This window comes from Macrotis lagotis, chromosome 3 (genome assembly GCF_037893015.1).
Source record: "Macrotis lagotis isolate mMagLag1 chromosome 3, bilby.v1.9.chrom.fasta, whole genome shotgun sequence".
Classification (NCBI taxonomy): Eukaryota; Metazoa; Chordata; class Mammalia; order Peramelemorphia; family Peramelidae; genus Macrotis; species Macrotis lagotis.
Window position 1 is genome coordinate 192964470 of NC_133660.1, and position 21368 is coordinate 192985837.

Here is a 21368-nt window from a genome sequence, read left to right on the forward strand (position 1 = left end):
AACATGAGTAACAATTTCTAACTTTCAGAATTATATTTCATTTAACTATAGTCATAAAGCATAGGACATTTGAAACAATTATAACTTAGGAGTTAAAAAATTTTTGTGATCTTTTTTATCCAAAATAATAACAAGCTACAATACCAGCAAAAACAATGTTATTAAATAAACAACATTGTCTATGTTTGTTTATAGATAGTAAGAGATAACAAATCAACTATAATAACTAAGTGATATCAAAGTGATATTGAAAAATAAAATGTGTTTCCAAAGACACACATATTCACATTAAAAATTATTTTTAAGCACTCTTAGAATATCAAAGAAAAGGAAAAAAACCAAAGGCTATAGTTAAAATAAAATCCTACCTACTATATAGCAATGAAAAGCTTGCCAAGATAAAAAAGATACAATAAATGTTTACAGGGTAATACAAAGCCTAAATTAAAATCAGAAACTGAGTAGATAGGAAATTTAATATATCCTTATGGTACCTTTTTAGGATAGTCGACGTTTACGGTGGGACTCTGAAACTATGTCTATACAGGTAAAGAGAATTTAAAAGTTGAGGAAATTATCTGAATTAAGGTCTATATGAATATTATTTTAACCTTACTTTAAGCAGATTTCACTGTTTACCTAACTTTATAATATTAAAAACAGTCCAAATGAATGACAAGAGGGGAAAATTGGAGTACAAACAGTAAAGATTTTGCCCCTCAAAAGTTTGCAAGCCCAATAACTTTGAAAACACAGATTTAGTCACTGTCAGTGATAACTTTGGAAAGACAGTTTCTAATTAATTTTTTTATAAAATCCCTTACAATTTAAGATCCATTTGAATTTTTTATGAAGCATTTCTTAACAATATAATGATCAGAAAAAACATTTTTATTTTTAAAATAAAACATTAAGGGGCTAATTTAAAATATGATAATCTTTTTAAAAAGTCATTTAACATTATTATAGTTCAGTTAGCAAATAAATACTAACCAGGAGGCACTTGTGTAGCATCATCAATACCCAGCTGTCCTGTATTTAAGCTCAATTCAACAAAGAACTCTTTCTAAAAAACAAAAATAAAATAGAAATTAACAGAAATCTCAGGTATACTATTCCAAATAAAAAAATTCATTTTCATTAAAATTGAAAACGATTTTTCAGATAGTGTTGTTTGTTCTTTTACTGAGATTATTATTTAAATTTACTAACTTTAAAAATACATAAAAGATACTAACTTTAAAAATACAGAGAAGAGAGATAATACAAAGGTAATATAATAATAATATACTATTGTCCTATTATGACAGTCTCTTATATGCAAATAATTCATATTTTAAAGGATGAAAGAAATTGACACAGTTTTTCTAAATAATCCTTTCTCCCCACTTATAGTTTTCTTTTTTACTTCTTTTTTTTATTTATATAACTTTTTATTTGTTTTTCAATTATATTCATTGGTAGTTTCTACCAATAATTTTTTTGCAAGGTTTTGAATTTGTCAATTTTTCTCCCCGCCCCCCAAAGAAGGCAATCTGATATAGGCTTTACATTTGCATCCATAATAAGCATAGATGGAAACTGAATGTGCTCTGAGAGAAGAATCAGATCCAAAAGGAAGAAAGAAAACATTAGAGATAGTAAAATTACATAATACATAAGATAACTTTTAAAAATTGAAGATAACAAGTTTTGTTCTTTGTTTAGACTCCACAGTTCCTTCTCTGGTTACAGAGAATCATAAATTGCCGAAAATTCTCCCTTATTATTGCACTGACGGAATGAACAAGTTCATCATCACCCCATGTTGTTCTTAGTGAGTAGAATGTTCTTCTGGTTCTGCTCATTTCACTGAACATCAATTTATGCAAATCTTTCCAAACTTTTCTGAAATCCCATTCCTCATTTCTTATAAAATAGTGTTTCATCCCATACATATACCACAATTTTTTCAGCCATTCCTCAATTGATGGGCATCCCCTCAATTTCCACTTTTTTGCCACTACTAAAAGAGCCACTATGAATATTTTTAAACATGTAGAATTTTTACCCTTTTTCATGATCTCTTCAGGTTACAGACCCTGGATCAAAGGGCATGCACATTTTTTGCTTTTAGATATAGTTCCAAATTGTTCTCCAGAAAGGCTGGATCAGTTCACAACTCTACCAACAATGTGGAGTTTTCTCACACCCCTTTCAAATATTGATCATTATTCTTTCTGGTCATATTGGTCGATCTGATTTATGTGAGATGGTACCAAAGATGCTTTAATTTAATAATGATTTAGAGCAATTTTTCATATGACCAAAGATAACTTTGATTCTTTGTCTGAGAATTGCCTTTCCACATCTTTTGACCATTTGTCAATTGGGCATTGAAAAAAAATTAACAACCTTTAATTTTATGCCTTTTTATTACCAAGTATTTTTCCCACTTAACTTTTCTGATCCTGAATTTTAATATCTACCATGAATACAACAAAACGGAGACCAGAAGGAAAATAATCTCTAAATACTCAAATCTTATTTCCACATTTTCCTTCTAACAATTCATATTTTTATAGTCTAAGGTTTACAAAATACTATTCTAGCCACAATCTTTTTGAAATAGAGAATTAAAGTATTATTATCCTCATTTTGCAGATAAAAAAAAACTGAAGCTCCAAGCAGCTGAATGCCCTGTTCCATGATCAAATATGAAGCAGGTAAAAAAGCCAGGTCTTGAATTCTGGTCTTCTAAAGAGTTTCAGTACCTCTCGATTAAATTACTTGAAATGAATATTGAAAAGAACTGCGATCTTTTATCAATTCTTGAGGAGATAGTTACAAAAGAGTACACTTTCTACATCATGGGTGTATTATTCTTTTTAACAAGATAGGATTAAATATAATTTAAGAATGAGAAGTAATTAAATAGACACTGTTAATATCTAAGAATATATAAATTATTTTTCCTAGTGTCATTAAGTGTATTGGGAAAATAAAAACAAAAAACACTTACTCCCTAGACATTCTAATTCCTATAAATCTTATAATTAATGAAAAAGTAATCAAATTTTTCTAGATTAATTTTTCTTTTGAAATTCCTAAAGCAAAATCATAATATACATTTTCATTATGAGTTTTTTATATTATATAAATTATATTTTTTGTATAATTGTTTTTCATCTGCTATTTAAAAATAGTTTCTCACAGCTACAAATCTTAAAATACTAAGATTTAAGAAAATTCAAAGATGCATGGTAAATATAAGCAAGCTGGAATATATTAGCAATGATAGTTTACATATGAAAAGTAACAAAATGTGCATGGCAACAAAGACAAGTATAGCTAAAAATAGGGAAAATGATCATGTAGCATAAGTGAAGGAGGACAGATAGTATGCATGGTGATACAGAAACTTTGTTGATTTGGGGATTTGGGATTTGAATCTCATTTCAAACATTTCCTAGTTAGGTTCCTTTAAGATAGGATCCCAGACTCTTGTATTTCTGAGACTCAGCAGCTTCATCTGTGAAATGATGTCACCTAACTCAGTGTTATGAGGTTCAAATCTGTAATTACATTTGTTTGTAGGAGTCCTAAATGAAGAAATTCCTTCTACCAGTAATGGTCAACAACTTCTCTTCAACCTAGGTTCTTAAGACATTTGCCTAGACAGTGGTGTCAGACTCATATAAAAACCAGATTCCTAACTCTATCAAAAACTATAAATTAACATTATCTATGCTGTACTGTGTTATGTTTACTTTGTTAAACATTTCTTAATTACATTTTACTTTGGTTCCAGCTCCATTATCTTGATGCTGCTCTGCCAGTATGATGATGATGATGATGTTTGTCCTTCATTCTCAAAAAAGAACATGACACATCAGAGAGGTTGTCATGATAAGCTCATGAATTGGATTTGAATGAGGAGGTGCTGTGCTAAGTAAACAGCCTTAACTTTCTCCTCCAGAATCATCGAGGTTCAGTGACCAGATATGAATCAGGATGACTGAAGAAGGCCCTGGATGCAAGGAAATCAGAGTTAAGTGACCTGCCCCAAGGTCACACAGCTAGTAAGTGGCAAGTGTCAGGCTAGATTCAATCTCCAAGGCCAGTGCTCTATCCACTGTGGCACCTAGTTGCCCTGATAATATGATACTTCTAGTCTACAGCACTAGAAGGCAAAGAACTCAGGGCCCGAATCAAAATCCTTTCCAGGTCTCTATCCACTGGGGTATGATACCTACCTACAGTGTTACCCAGAGAGGTAGCAGATACTGCAGTGGGTAAGGTGCTGGATTGAATTAAAATTAACACCTGAATTCAAATCCTGTCTTAGTCACTTGCTATCAGAGTGACCCTGGGCAAATCACTTTTGAGTTGCAAGTTCATCTGTAAATTCATTGAAAGCATGTTCAGTAAAACTCCAGGAGCAGACAATCTGACAAGAAGGACGTCTACTCCTTCCAGGTGTCATACTGATTAGATTTCTTCAATTAGGGATACTTTGAAGTTTTCATTCCATATATTTTGGAGACTATGAGTGTTGAATTTTTTGATACTGAGTAAAAAGCATACCTAAGTATATACAGATCAAGTAATGTTTGGGCTATAGTTGGCAACAATTTTTCTGTAATAATGTCTTGATTCTAGTTAAGTTTATTTATTGAATGTCCAAGGATATTTTAGAGTTTCTTTTTGTACCTTGGAGATTTGACTTGTTAGTTCACTATAACAACATATAACATATAACCTTTTGATGTATTATTCGGGCTGCCTGGAGTCTTTATTTCTAGGTAGCTGGTACATTAAATTATTTAAATCTGAAGGGAGATGTTGTATGGATTCTACTATTTCCTTTCAAAATTTGCATCACTTTATAATCAAGGTGGGCTGGCAAGTGAGCAGGCAATGATGGTGTTTGGCCTGGAGCCAGGAAGACCCATCTTCCTCAGTTCAAATCTGACCTCAGATACTAGATAGCTGTGTGAACCTATGTAAGTCATTTAATCTTGTTTGCCTCAGTTCCTCATCTGTAAAAATAACATGGAGAAGGAAATGACAAACCATTCCAGTATCTTTGTTAAGAAAACCCCAGTGGGCGGCTAGGTGGAACAGTGGATAGAGCACCGGCCCTGAAGTCAGGAGTACCTGAATTCAAATTCAGCCTCAGACACTTCAAAATTACCTAGCTGTGTGGCCTTGGGCAAGCCACTTAACCCCATTGCCTTGCAATAGAAAAAACCTAAATTAAAAAAAAAAGAAAACCCCAAATGAATTCACAAATAGACTGAATGAACAATAATTATAATCAAAGCTCCTTAGGAATAAATTTTCTTTAAATTAAGGTTTCCAAAAGATAAGTGATCAAAGAAGATCAACAAAAAAATTAAATGTTGCAAAAATTATAAAGACAAACCATCATTACATTATATGTAAGAGGGATAATCTAGAATTATTTCTAATAAGATCAGGGGTGAAACAAGGATATCAATTATCACCACTATTATTCAATACTGAATTAGAAATGTTAGCTTTTAGCCATAAGAAAAAGAAATTGAAGGAAATAGAATAGGCAATGAGGAAACAAAACTCTCTTTGCAGATGATGACAGTATACTAACAGAATCCTATAAAATCAACTAAAAACTATTTGAAATAATTAACTTTAGCAAAGTAGCAGGTTATAAAATAAACCCATAAAAATCATCAGTATTTCTATATATTACCAACAAAAAACCCAGCAGCAAGATAAATTCCATTTAAAAGTGTAGATAACATAAAATACTTGGAAATCTATTTGCCAAGACAAATTCAGAAATAATATGAACACAGTTACAAAACACTTTTCACATAAAAAAAGTTAAATCTAAACAATTGGAAAAATGTCAATAGCTCTATGAGTAGGCCAAGCTTATGTAATAAAAATGGCAACTTTACCTAAATCAAATTACTTATTCATTGCCACACCAATCAAATGACCAAAAAAATTATTTTAATGACCTAGGAAAAAAAAGAAACAAAATTCATCTAGAGGAACAAAAGGTTAAGATTATCAAGGGAATTAATGAAAAAAATTCAAAGAAAGTGACCCAACTATAACAGATTTAAAAACTATTGTATTATAGAGTGCATCATCAAAACTGTATAGTACTGGCTAAAATAGTAGAATAGTGGATCAGAGGAATAGATTAGATGCAAAAGAAAAATAATAAATGACTGTAGTGATCTACTGCTTGATAAACCCAAAGATTGGAGTTTCTGGAATAAGAAAGAATTTACTATTCAACAATAACTGCTGGGAAAATTTGAAAATACTATGGCAGAAAATAGGCATAGCCCAAAATCTCATACCCTATTACCAAAATAAGATTGAAATGGGTGCAGTATTAAATTAAAACATCTCTGAGGTACCATCTCATACCTCTCAGACTGGCCAATATGACCAGAAAGGAAAATGATCAATGTTGGAAGGGATGTGGAAAATCTCAGACACTAATACATTGTTAGGAGCTGTGAGCTCATCAAACCTTTCTGGAGGACAATTTGGAAGTATGCCCAAAAGGCAACAAAAATGTACATACTCTTTGATCCAGCAATACCACTCTGGGTCTATACCCTGAAGAGATTATGAAAAAGGGTAAAAACATCACTGTAAAAAAATATTCATAGCAGTTCTGTTTATGGTGGCAAAGAATTGGAAATTGAGTGAATGTCCAACACTTAGGGAATGGTTTAATTATATGGTGGGTGTGTGTGTGTGTGTGTGTGTGTGTGTGTGTGTGTGATGGAACACTATTGTTCTATTAGAAACCAGGAGGGATGGGAATTCATGGAAGCCTGGAGGGATTTGCATGAACTGATGCTGAGCGAGATAAACAGAACCAGAACATGAAACACCCTAACAGCAACATGGCAGTGATAAACAATCTTAATGGATTTGCTCATACCAACTGGGCAACAATCAGGTACAATTTTGGGATATCTATGACGGAGATCACAGATATCTGTATCCTGAGAAAGAACTGTGGATTTTGAACAAAGACCAAAGACTATTATCTTTTTTTTAAAAAAATGTTATCTTATTATATAACTCTGCTATATCTCATACTTTGTTTCTTCCTTAAGGATAAGATTTCTCTTATCACATTCAACTTAGATCAATGCATACCATGGAAATAATGTAAAGACTAACAAACTGCCTTCTGTGGGGGGGGGGGAAGCAAGATTAAGGGAATAATTGCAAAATTCAAAATAAATAAAATATTTCTAAAAGAAAAAAAAAAGAAATGGGTGCAGTACCTAGACATACAAAGTGATACCATAATTAGGAGAACAAGGAATAGTTTATCTGTCAGATCAATGGAGAGGAAAGGAGTTTATGTTCCAACAAGAAACAGAGAACATTATAATTTGCAATTTACAAAAATGCAATTATAAATTGCAGCATGGATAATTATGATTACATTAAATTAAGAAAAGTTTTTGCATAAACAGAACCAATGCAACCAAGATTAGAAGAAACAAAGAAAATTGGGGAACAATTTTAGCTAATGTTTCTGCTAAAGGATTTATTTTTAAAAATATATAGATATTCTGGAGAGCAATTTGGAATTATGCCCAAAGGGCAACAAAAATGTGCATACCCTTTGATCCAGCAATACCACTGAAGAGATTATGAAAAGGGTTAAAAACATCACTTGTACAAAAATATTCATAGCAGCCCTGTTTGTGGTGGTAAAGAAATGAAAATTGACTGAATGTCCATCAATTGGGGAATGGCTTAATAAACTGTGGTATATGTATGTCATGGAACAATACTGTTCTATTAGAAACCAGGAGGGATGGGAATTCAGGGAAGCCTGAAAGGAATTGCATGAACTGATGCTGAGCGAGATGCAAAACCAGAACATGAAACACCCTAACAGCAACATGGGGGTGATGATCAACCTTAATGGACTTGCTCATACCAACTGGGCAACAATCAGGCACAATTTTGGGATATCTGTGATGGAGAATACCATCTGTATCCAAAGAATGAGTTAAGGAGTTTGAACAAAGACCAAAGACTATTACCTTATTTAAAAAAAAAAAATCCATTATCTTATTATGTAATTTTGCTATCTCTTATACTTTATTTTTCTTCCTTAAGGATATGATTTCTCTCTTATCACATTCAACTTAGATCAATGTATATATACCATGGAAACAACGTAAAGACTAACAGACTGCCTTCTGTGGGGATTTGAGGGGAGGGAAGTGAGATTAGAAGAAAAATGGTAAAATTCAAAATTAATTAATTAATTAATTAAAAATATATACTTATAAATATATAAAGAGAAGTATTGAGTCATATAGATATATAAGAATACAAGTCATTCTACAATCTACAATAGGTAGTCAAAGGATATGAACAGGCAGTTTTCAGAGGAAGAAATTAAAGCTATCTATAATCATATGAAAAAATGCTCTAAATCATTATTGATTAAAAAATACAAATTACAACAACTCTGAGGTGCCATCTTAACACCTATCAGATTGGTTAACATGACAAAAAAGGAAAATGATAATTAATGTTGGAGAGGAGGTGGGAAAACTGGGATAGTAATGCATTGTTGGTGAAGTTGTTAACTGATCCAACCATTTTGGAGAGTAACTTGGAACCATGTCCAAAGAGAAACCAAACGTGCAAACCCTTTGTTCCTGCAAAACCAACTACCATGTCTGTATGCCAAAGAGATCATAAAAAAGAGGAAAAGGCCCAGATGTACAAAAAAAATTAATAACAGTTCTTTTTTGCAGTTATAAAGAATTGGAAATTGAGGAGATGCCTATCAATTTGTGCATGACTAAGCAAACTCTAGTCTATGATTTGGATAGAATACTAAATATATAAGAAATCATGAGCAGGTGGATTTCAGAAAAACCTAGAAATATTTGTAGGAACTGATGCTGAGGGAAGTGAGTAGAACACATAAACAGCAATATAATCACTTATGATAGACTTAGCTCTTCTCATCAGTACAACTATCAAAGACAATTCTCAAAGATGTGTGATTGCAAATGATATTCACATCCAGAGGAAAAAACTATGGAGTCTGAATGCAGACCAAAGCATACTATGTTCTTATTTTAAAACTTCTTTTGTTTTTTGTTTTTTTTTTTTTGCTCATGGTTTTTCCCATTTGTTTATTTATTTTTAGTTTTACAAGGCAATGGGTTAAGTGACTTACCCAAGGTCACACAGTTAGGTAATTATTAAGTGTCTGAAGCTAAATTGAACTCAGGTCCCCTCTACTCAAGCCCAGTGCTCTATCCACTGTGCCGCCTAGCTGCCCCTTTCTCCTTTATTTTATCTTTCACATATTGACTAATGGAAATATGTTAAACGTGATTGTGTATGGATAACCTATATCAGATTACTTGCTGAGGGAGGCAGAAAAATGGGGAACTCAAAAGCTTACACAAAGATGAATGTTGAAAACTATTTTTGCATGTAATTAGAAAAAATAAAATAAAAAAATTATAAAGAAAAGAATGGCTAGGCAACACCTCTCCCATCCAGCTCATTCCTCTGCAAAGGGGGTGGGGATTCCACAGGAGTTAAATATTGCCCATATTTTCACACTTAAAAAAATTACTGACAAGTTATACTGATGGGATTTTTCTTTTTGTCTTAATTATAATTTTTTTATGGGATGGACTCTGGGAGAATATAGGAAAGGGATAAAAATACCTAAAATGTAAAAATTAATAGACCTGGTAGTACAATCATGAACCCTTTGTTTCTGGTCAAGTATTTGGATTCAAACATGTACTTATTAAGTGCTTAAGTTATGTAAACACAGGGGCAGCTAGGTGGGTAGTGGATAAAACACCAGCCTGAGTCAGGAATACCTGGGTTCAAATCCGGTCTGAGACACTTAATAATTACCTAGCTGTGTGGCCTTGGGCAAGCCACTTAACCCCATTTGCCTTGCAAAAAAAAAAAGTTATGTAAACACAAAGAAAAGTCAATTCTTTCCCTCAAAGGCCTCATAAATGATGGGAGATACAACATACAAACAACTATATTCAAATGAAATACATACAGGATAAATCAACAATGATGTCAAAGGGAAAGTGAAGAGGATTCAAGCATTTGCTACTTTTTTTTTAAGTCAGAAAGTAGACTTTGAATCCACAAGGCCTGATTAAGTGCCTACTATTTGCTATACACTCTGTGCTAAAGGAGCTCAGGCTCCAATGAAGGCAGACAATCTACCAGTGATAGTTGAAAAGAGCTGAGTGAGCTGGCATTAGGGACCTGGCACAGAGCCACAGAGGAAAGTGAAGAGTTGCCTAGAAAGTGCTGAGCCCTGGATAAAGGAAGGCTTTGGGAGACTTTATTCTTTTACCCTTCAGCTCTTCTAAGGGGCATTTTGATTCCACTCATACATCCCAGCACTTTTATAAATTCTTTATTTACTTTATTGTATTGGGACCTATTTTAAATAAAGAATAGTTTTCCAAGAAAGCAGCAGATATTCCAGAATTCTAATACTACTTGGGCCTATTAATTATGTGTTTATAATTTATGAATAAGCCATGAGTGCAGACATTTTTAAAAGTTTTTCAATGTTCAATAAAAGTAGCAAAAAGTCACCCACTTATGAGTGGCTGGAGCAATAATCACTGTATCAATAATGTTCTTTACATCTTGGGACATTTTGGTGTACTCATTTTATTCTTTGGTTAATATGTTGTTTTCTTTCAAATGTCTATATATTTTGGAAAGATTCAAGATATGAATACTTTATACAAAGTATATATATATATATACATATATATATATATATGAATTTTTCCAAAAATCTTTGATTCACCCATTTGACAAATTTTCTTGATGTTTCAAATATATTATGTATACAAATAGCTCAAAAATTGCACACTTTCAAAATATTATTTTTAAGTGACTTTACTTACCAATTCAGAGATAAATTTTACTTTCAGAGGAACCTGGATTAAACCCAAATGAGTTTTTAAATTAAGATGATCACCATTTTCATAATTTGGGTTGCGAAGATTAATTAATACCTTTCAAAACAAACACAACAAAATTTGTAATTATCAGTATGAATTATTAGACTTTAAATACAATTAAACTCATAGCTTAGAATTACTAAATGGCTAGGTATTAAGAGTTTGCAGAAAATATAATCATAATCATAACATTACAAACTTTAAAATATAAATAACCACACATTAAAATACACTTAAAAGTTTTTGCTTTTTTTCAAAACCATAATAGCTTAGTTATAAATAGGAATATCTTAACTACATAGATAATGAATTATGAAAATAGATTACCAAGGAAGGGGATTTGTAGAATCTCTCCAAATTCTTCAATAATAGGATAGACAATCAGTCAATTAGGAGGGTATAAGTATAGGTACAAGGTTGTGAAGGTGGAAATGACTCATAGGAGTATTAGTAATTCCTTTCTGCCCTATAATCCCAACCAAACTGACTTGCCTTAGGATATTTAAAGAATTCACTAAGATTTAAAAGGCAGAAATATATAATTGATGATAATAATTAAACCTGTGTCTTGTCTAGACTGCTTTATTTAGCTAATCTTATAGATTCAATTTAGAACACCATTTTTCAAACTATGTCTACATTTCCGAAATTGAAAAATGACTTTTCTTTGATAAATTATAAGTACCGATTCATTAATACCAAGAAAGTTTCATTAAGATGTTATTTCATCACTATTAAATGTAGTTTCACTAACTGTGATTTAAATAATATAAAAAATTAACATAAAGGATATTAGGAATCTAATTCTTAAATGTATGATACTGAAAGCTTCTTTCTAAGAGCCATGAATTAAATATATTTTATCCTTTAGCACAATAGCACATGGACTCAATAAATACCTAATAGAACCACTGATTGAAAAATAAAGCTAAAATATATAAAAATCAAAAATAAGACAAATACAATTTTACTTCATTTCTTAACTTAGAGATACTAAGATATTGTGAAAAATAGTCAATCAAGTGGTGATATATTAATTACCTTATGCTTCGTACTGGATATATAAAGACAAAAATTAAACAGTCCCTGCCATCACATGGCTGACATATTTTTGGAGGAAACAATACATAGGTAAGTAAATAAATATAAAATAGATATAAAATAAGTTTGGGAATGGAAACAATTGGAAAGACTTAATGAAGAAATTAAAATGCATAGGGCACAGCCTGGACAAAAAGACAAGAGATAAAAGATTACTTAGGTGAGAACACGTAGTACATGAAGAAGTATCACATATAATAATATAAACCCTTCAAAGACAGGTTGGAGTTAGATTGTTAAGATTTTTGACCTCTGACAAGCAGAGGAATATGATTGTTCCATGAGACAGTTGGAAGTCAAAGAAAATTACTGAACTGAGAGTAATATGGTAAGATACTCTTTAGTCAGTCATCAAAATTATTAAATGCCTACTATAAGTACTGGAGATACAAAGAAAGGCAAAAAAACAGTTCCTGCTCTCAGGGAGAAGACAATGTGAAAGCAACTAGGTACAGACAAGATATATATATACAAGGATAAATTAGAGTTAGCCAATAGAGGGAAGGCACAAGCATTAAGGTTGGAGTTTAGCTGGACCTTGAAGAAACCAGAGGCAGAGATGAGGAAGAGAATTCTGGCATGAGGGATAAAAGTATTAGAATTGGGATTAGAATTCAGTGTCACTGGATAATAGAGAATGTGGGAGGGTATAAGGTTTATGTGTGTGGTAGAAAGCAGTTTATGAATGGCTTTGAACACCAAATAAGATTTTCTATTTGATCTTAGAGGTGAGAGGAAACCCTTTGAATTTATTGAGAAAGCAACATGGTCACAGCTGAACATTAGGAAGATCATTTTGGCAGCTGAGTGGAGGATGGACTGGAGTATGAAGAGATTTATGGGAGACTAACCAATAGGTTACAGCAATATCCAAATTTGAGGTGATATTGGCCAGTATTATGGTGGTAGCCATGTCATCAGAGAGAAAGGAGCATATATAAGAAATGTTATAAAGATAAAATGCATAGGACACAACATATTGGATATGAGGGTAAGGGAAGAGCAAGGAATAAAAGATAATACTTGGTTACAATCATAGATGACTGGAAAGGTGATGGTACCCTTGAAAATAGGGAAGTTCAACAGAGGAGAGGTTTCTTAGGGAAAGATAAATGAGTCAAGTTTCGTATATGTTGAGTCTAAGATATCTACAAGACATCCAGGTCAAGATGTCCAATAGGCAGTTGGGGAGATCAGGAAAGTATGTATACAAAAAGGTTATGCTTGATAAGTATCTTGAAGAGAGAGATTACAAAAGATAAAGGTTAGTACATGCCAAACATGGGGGAAAGGACAAGAAATGTGAGACCCAATGTGGGATATAAGGAATATTTATAGAGACAAGTTCATCTGAATCACAGTGTACAAGTCAAGATTTGATGCACAATGAGGCTGAAAATATAGGTTAGGTTGTAAAAGATTTTCAGAGCTAAACAAAAAAAGGTTTGGATTTTATCCTAGAAATTAATAAGAAGTCACTGAAGTTGATTGTATAGGAGGAATCATATATAAGATCTGCATGTAAAGAAAATCAATTTGGCAACTGTGTGGAATATAAAGTAGAATGGGGAAGAGAATAATTTGCAATATTTTAGGTGAATGGTGACAAGGGCTTGCACTAAAGTAATGAATGTGTGAGTAGAGAGAAGGGGCTGGATACAAGAGATTTAGTGGAAGTAGTTTAAATGAGGCAGACGAAATATGCAATCATCATCCTGAATGGCATTCTGCTAAAAACACAACTGGAGAATTCTTGAATTGCCTTAAGGGTACCTTTATTCTTCAAAAGACATAGAACCTTCTGAGGAGAATTACTATTTTGGACCAGACTCTGATCAATAAGGAAGAAATCCTGAAGTAGAACTTGACAAGTTTTAGAATTTGTATCAGAGAAAGTTTAGGAAAGATAGAAAACTGTTTTCTCAAAGGATTGGCTTCTCAACCTCTCCACTTTCACAGGAAGAAAAATTCCTTCCAAAAAATTCTTTTTAAAAACTATCATTTGGGGCAGTTAGGTGGAGCAATGGATAGAGTGCCAGCCCTGGAGTCAGGGGAACCTGAGTTTAAATCTAATCTCAGACACTTCATAATTACCTGTGTGACCTTGGGCAAGTCAATTAACTCCCTAGCCTTGCAAAAATAAAAAAATTGAATAAATCCCATAATCTTCCACTCAACTAAATTAAGAATTATATACAAAGATTAAATAAAATTAGGATCACACAAGCCTTTTTGGAACAAATGATCCTAGCAACTCAATAATAGACTAAAGCCACTCAGGGAAACAAAACATGCAAATCAAAAGGATTAAATTCCATTTAAAAGTCATACAGCATTTGCAAAATAACAATGGGGATGACCTGAAAGAATTTGGGACTGGGTGGGGGAAGGAATTAGAACTGGCTGGAAGAAATATGATCTGCAGTGATTCAGTAAAGGGAAGAGTTATTATATGTGTAGCAGTAATTTATCATTAATAGCAATTTACCATTTCCAACATTATAGATTGCTGTATTTTACTGTAATTATAATAGTCTTCTTGATGATACATAATAATTTATATGGCAAGATAGATTATATCAAATAGATGAGCTAAATAGATAATCTAAAGTAATAATAGCAACAATTAGAATGCTTAAGGTTTACAAAATGCTTTATACAATCTCATTTGATCTTTAGAAAATCTCCACAAGATAGGTAATTGTTAAATTAACAATATACCCAATTACTTATTTTATATTTTGTCACTGCTCTGCTTGTAATATCTATATATATACATATTAGGGGAATGTTCTCCTTTTCCTTATTTTCTTATATCTCTATGCTTTCTCCATTAGGGAATTACCTATATATAGATGACTTAGAAATAGGGCTATAATTAGCATGGGGTCAATAGAGTATTGTTTCAGGATATTGAGAAATAAATGATTCCTCCTTAAAAGGGCACATTTTCCCCATATAGTGACTGGCATCATCACACTTTACCTTTTGGTATGATCCTGGCATGGTTTCCCAACTGCTCTAAGAACAAGGATGGATTCTGCTAGATGGGCCCATCTCTGCATCAAATATAAGAGTTCACTGCATTTCCACTATCTTTTCCTCCCTGTCCCTGAATTGAATTTGCTATACACTCAAGAATTACAAGTTAGTGGCTCTGCTTACAGATCTAGACATCTAAACTAATGTATCATCTGAGTCTCAGTCTCATTTGCTGTCCTACTCAAAGTTAGCATATTCAGAATTGAACTCATAATCTTCTTCCTGGTCTAATTTCTCAACTTCCCTATTTCTTCTCTAAGTACAAAATCCAGGGTTCCCTTTGATTCTTTCTTCTTCCTCTACCATCTATCTAATCAGTTGCTGAGTCCCAGTAATTCTATTCCCATGACCTCTTTTATATCATATCCTCTTCTCTGTTCCCAATGTGACCAACCTAGTTCAGGTGACTGACACCTTAATGACTGGACTACTATAAACCTAACTGATCCTCTCTCCATTACTTATCTAAATCCCTCCACAATCTTTCTTGATCCTACTTCTCTAGTCACTCCAACATACATTCTACTTTCTATTCAAACTGGATTGTTTCCTGATCTTGTCCCCATATGCTTTCAAACTCTGAATTTGATTGAAAAAGCTTTACCTAGCCTAAAATGTACTCACTTCCACATCTCCACTTATTAAAATTCTTCTCTTCTTCAAGGGTCAGCTGAGGTGTCACCTTCTTTGGGAAAAAAAATCCCAATTTTCAAATTCATATATCCTAATTTAAAATTTTTTCAAGCATTTCTATGTTAGTAGCTAGGAAAAGAGGAAGGGAATAAGGATTTATATAGTATCTACTAAAAGTCAAGCACTGTGTTAAATGCTTTACAAATATTATCTTTTTTTATTCTCACAACTCAGCAATTTTATCATTCAGGAAACAGAGGCAAACAGTGGTAATGTGACTTGCCCAGGGTCACACAGCTATTTAACTGTCTGAGGCTGGATTTGAACTCAAGAATTCCTGACTTCAGGACAAACCCTCTATTCATGATACCACTTAACTGCTCCTACTATCTAGCCCAGAACCTTCCAAATAAGACCTTGATAGATCCACTGAATTGTATTGTATACGTTCAGGAAATATAATTTCTTTTCTTAATTTTCAAAAATCTATGTGTATGTGTTTTTTTTAATGGACTTCCATTTAGAGCTTCCTATGGTCAACCTACTTCTACTGTCTCCTTTCCCTAATGTCTTTTATAAAAATGGAAAAAATGTACTACACATGTCCATATCTAGCTATCTTCCATTGTCTTCAAGTCAGTCTCTTTATCTAGATTACTTGCTTCTTTATACTGATAATGGGAAGACTTTTTTTCAGAAAAGATAAGCCATTATTAGTTTATTAAAATTAGTATCAATTTCTCAATAGATTTTTTTCCCTTCATCTTTACATTTCCCAATATGTTCTCCTCTTCACCAGTGTTTAATGTGTATGGAGATTTTTCAGAAATATTAGCATATCTCTAATCCACATTATTTTCTTATTTTTTATGAATTTAGTAGTGTTTACCTCAAGAAAATCTTTAGGAGCATAAACAGGTCTGAAAAGGCTTAAATCTAGAATGAGAAAGATTAAAACAAAATTTCACTTAATACTTTATTATTGACATTTATATTATAAACTACATGAGTTTGATTAACACTATTTTATAATGTTATTATGGAAACACATGGCAGAAATGCTATGCAATAACCAAAAATAAGTTTTCCCCCTTCAAAAATTTGTAAGGGTTCATTTATGAATATTTTGAATGATAGAGTAACTATTCAAATATATTTTAAAATTTTAAATTAAAATGTTTTCTCATTTTATTAAAATTAGGTATTAATATCTATAAGAACTAAATCACAAAACCATTCACATAAACTTCCTTTAACAAGAGTAACAACCACTCACATTTATTAATCTTTTATTGTATACAAAGAGAATTCCTTTGAGGCAGTTAATGTATTATAGCCCTATTTTTATACATGAACAAAATGAGGTTCAAAGAGAAATTAAGGGACTTGCCCGTTGTTGCACAGTGAACAAATGGCAGAGGCCAGACATAACTCAGCATCTGTAGTGACTCCAAATCCATTACTCTTTCCATTATTCTACAATATTCTTTTAAAGAAATAACATCTTGGAAAATTCTAATTCATACTGTATTATCTTTAATACCTAATATCTTTAAAATCTAAATTAAAGTTTGGAAAACATTTAGTTTGAATTATGTATGGGCTCAGAAGTAAGGAAATCCCGGGAGCACACTTAAAACCAAACAAACCAAGAATATAAAAGACTAATTTTTAAAGATTAAATAAAGTAAATAATTCTCAAAATTGACTAGAAAAATAGGTCAATCTAGTAGGAATTTTTAAAGGTAGAATTAAAAAGTTAAACAAATGACAGAGTAGGTAGATATATATTTAGTTATATAAGCTTACTAGGGATGAAAAATATGTCACTAACTTTCCCAAACAGTTGTTATATAGGCTGTTTTAGATGCATAATTGGGGACTAAATAATTTTCCATTACTCTTCACATGAGAAAAAAAATAATTTTACATACCTGGTTCATCAGTTCCCATTTCATTCCATTTGTTGAGAAGTTCCTTTTGCTCTACAACTGGTCTCTACCAAAAAAAAAGTTATTTTTCAATTTTTAAAAACTTTATGAAGTTCAGCAATACCTCTGAAAAACCATTAGTTTGTCTTGTACATAGTAACAGCAACACCGTATGACAAATCAACTAGATTTAGCTCTTTTCAGCAGTATAATTCCAAAAAAACTCATGATGGAAAATATCTGGAGAAAGAACTGATGGAATATGAATAAAGATCAAAGCATACTATTTTCACTTTATTTTTTCATGTTTTATTGTTTTATTTCTTCTTTTGCAAATGACCAATATGAAAATATTTTACATAATGAACCATATATAACTTAGATCAAATTGTTTACTGACTTAGAGAGAGAGAGGAGAGAAGGAATGGAGGAAGAAAATTTGGAACTCAAAATTTTATAAGAAATAAATGCTTTGGGGCGGCTAGGTGACACAGTGGATAGAGCACCAGCCTTGGAGTCAGGAGTACCTGGGTTCAAATCCGACCTCAAACACTTAATAATTACCTAGCCGTGTGGCCTTGGGCAAGCCACTTAACCCCATTGCCTTGAAAAATCTAAAAAAACAAACAAATAAAAGAAAAAAGAAATAAATGCTTTACATGTAATAAAATTCTTTACATGTAATTAGAAAAATATTATTTATTGTATATATATAGTATACAATAAAATTTTATATTTTCCTAACATGAAAATGAATATTTCATAAACTTAGGGGCTTGCTATTTCCATTGTACTCTGACTTTACCCAGCAAGAGTGCTACCAAGTCAAAGTTCATTAGGTGTGCTAGCAAGTTATTATCATATAAAAACAAGTTCCTTGCCAGAAAATATTTATAAATTGGTTGTGTTATTTGTATTGATTAGTTATTTTCAGATCCCTCACATTCCTTAAAAGGTTTGTAATTCACACTGGTGCTCCACCTACTGGATAGGGGATATTTCTGGTATTATCACTACATTAGGACATTTTCAAAATACTTGAATTTTTCACATCTGAATACCAGACAAGGAAGCACCCTGTCAAGGAACACCAAGCTTAGGGCTTCAAAATGGGGAAAAGAAAATTAATAGCTACAATAAATCTTTAGAGAAACTGTTTAATATATAAGTGACTGAATTTTCTCCAATGATAGAAGGGTTAGACTTAATTATTACTTTAAGTGTTTATGAAGTTGTATAGGAATTGAGGTTATATAAACTACTAGAAATTAAATTTTTCAGACAAAATTCAGATTCTCAGTAGTAGAATATGTTCAGGTAATAGTATCTTATGAAAGGGAAGAAAGGGAGGGAAGAGGGGAAGGAGGGAGGGAAGTCTGTCAGACCAAGATAGAAGGATTTGAAGAGCTTGGCTGGTTTATAGACTTTATATTAAAGGCAAGAAGACCTATTGATGTTGAATGGTGTCTTTAAACTCTATAACAGAAGTCTAAAGTTTTCTTTAAATTTATGACATAAAACGATCAAAGGAAAGTTTTTCTTGAAAGGAATAAAGAAATAGAATTAGATTTAGAGTTGGGGGCCTAGGTTTATATACCAACTCTGCCTCTTACTGCTCTGAGTAATATATATTCTCATCATATATAAATATATGCATGCCAATCCAGCGCATTACTCCAATCTTCTTTCCTTTTTTTTCTCTTCTCTCTCCCATTCAAAATAAAGTGACAGAAAGATTTGGTTTTAGAGTTGACATTTTCATAATACTTGAATTGTGTAGAGGGTTTTCATTGGGAGAAAATAATTCTAGTTTCTTTTTTTCCCAACTCAATCCATAGTAGACAATGTTCTGGTTAAATTTTGTTAACAGTTATATAACTAGTTCTTATTTCTGATTAATGGAATCAAAAATGAAAGTGAAATATAAAAAAGACAATGTATATGTTATAATTACATTATTTATATTAATACTACAGTTGATAAACTTAATGAGTCCATGACTTAGATAAATAAAACCTGAAAAAATTAATAGTGAAATGCATATTTCCATTAAAGAATATTCTTTTTAAATTTTATTTATTTATTTTTGAATTTTACAATTTTCCCCCTAATCTCACTTCCCTCCCCCACCCCCACAGAAGGCAGTCTGTTAGTTTTTACATTGTTTCCATGCTAAACATTGACTTAAGTTGAATGTGTTGAGAGAGAAATAAGAAACTATTCTTAAGAAACAAATGTCATAAAACTCATTATTAGTATCCAGAAGACTGAATTGATATTCATTATGGAAATTCACTCACAATATTCTCAAAAGAGATTGTCATTATTTAAACAATGCAGAGAACTGTTTTACTTCTGGCTGTGCTATAATTATTCTCATGGTACCTTCCATGAGTATTAACTTCCACTTTAAAATATATAAGGAATAATAATAATACCTTCCGTGCCAATGGGATACTTAGTTCAGTACACATACTATTTAGACTCTTCAAAATTCTTTTCTCCCAACTTCCCTGAAACATATATAATAAGACCAGTAAATTTTTCCTGTAAGTCATATTTAAAGTAGTTAATATAAAATTTTTATGCAAAATAAATACAGAAGAAAAAAATTTTAATGGTGGTTAGCAATGTTAATTTTTGTGACTGAGTATTGGTAGCTGAAATAACACAAAATTAAATTTTAAGCATTTTTAAAATGATTGACAAAAATGGAGATTATAGAATCATTGGTAATATCTTATTTTAATACCAATGGCAAATTATTTGATTTTAATATCCATATAGCATGTTATTTCACTCTATGAAATGATACAAACACTGTAAAATATATGTACCATACAATTAAAAATTTGTCTACAGAGTAACAGATGTTATGGTTACCAATCCAGAGAGGCAGAATGAAATAAAAGTAAAATAAATAAAAGCAAAGTGGAAAGTGAGGAAAGTGAGGAGCTAAAAATGAAACCTAGATTGAAAGCCTGAGTTTAAATTGGCAGGATAAATGTACCATCAAAAGTAATGAGGATTGGGGTGACTAGGTGGTGCAGTGGATAGAGCACCGGCCTTGGAGTCAGGAGTACCTGAATTCAAATCTGGCCTCAGACTTAATAATTACCTAGCTGTGTGGCCTTGGGCAAGCCACTTAACCCCACAGTCTTGCAAAAACCTAAAAAAAAAAGTAATGGGGGTGGGCACCTAGATGGCATAGTGGCTAAAGCACCAACCCTGGAGTTAGGAGGACTTGAGTTCAAATCCAGCCTCAGATATTTAAAAATTACTTAGCTGTGTGACCTTGGGCAAGTCACTTAACCCCACTGCCTTGCCCACCCCAAAATTATAGGGACACAAATGTCCTATTGGTGGAACTGTGAACTGATCCAACCATTCTGGAAAACAACTTAGAGCTACACCCAAAGGACAGTAAAATCGTGTATACCCTTTGTTCCAGCAATACCATTACTAGGTCTATATTCCAAAGGGATCATTCAAAGGAAGGAAAAGGACATTCATGGACCAAAATACTTATAGCAACTCTTTCTATGGTAGCAAAATATTGGAAACTGAGAGGATGCCCATCAATTGTGGAATTGAACAAATTATGGTATATAAATGTAATGGAATACTACTGTTCAATAAGAAATGATAAACA

At 32.2% G+C, this 21368-nt stretch overlaps 1 protein-coding gene across 8 annotated transcripts in view; it reads right to left on the bottom strand.

The window, feature by feature from the left end:
- Positions 1-21368, bottom strand: part of TBC1D19 (TBC1 domain family member 19) — a 144576-nt gene that overhangs the window by 86222 nt on the left and 36986 nt on the right. For 7 of the 8 annotated variants that reach the window (XR_012477061.1, XM_074229657.1, XM_074229663.1 and 4 more), the window contains 5 exons: positions 20155-20229; positions 17720-17783; positions 16675-16721; positions 10953-11063; positions 994-1066 (listed from right to left, as the gene is read on the bottom strand). Coding sequence is in view for 7 of the 8 variants with exons in the window: in XM_074229657.1 (XP_074085758.1) it covers positions 994-1066; positions 10953-11063; positions 16675-16721; positions 17720-17783; positions 20155-20229 (370 nt within the window). In the remaining variant the exon portion in view is untranslated. The remainder of the gene's footprint in view (positions 1-993; positions 1067-10952; positions 11064-16674; positions 16722-17719; positions 17784-20154; positions 20230-21368) is intronic. The other variant, XM_074229659.1, reaches the window with a different exon arrangement.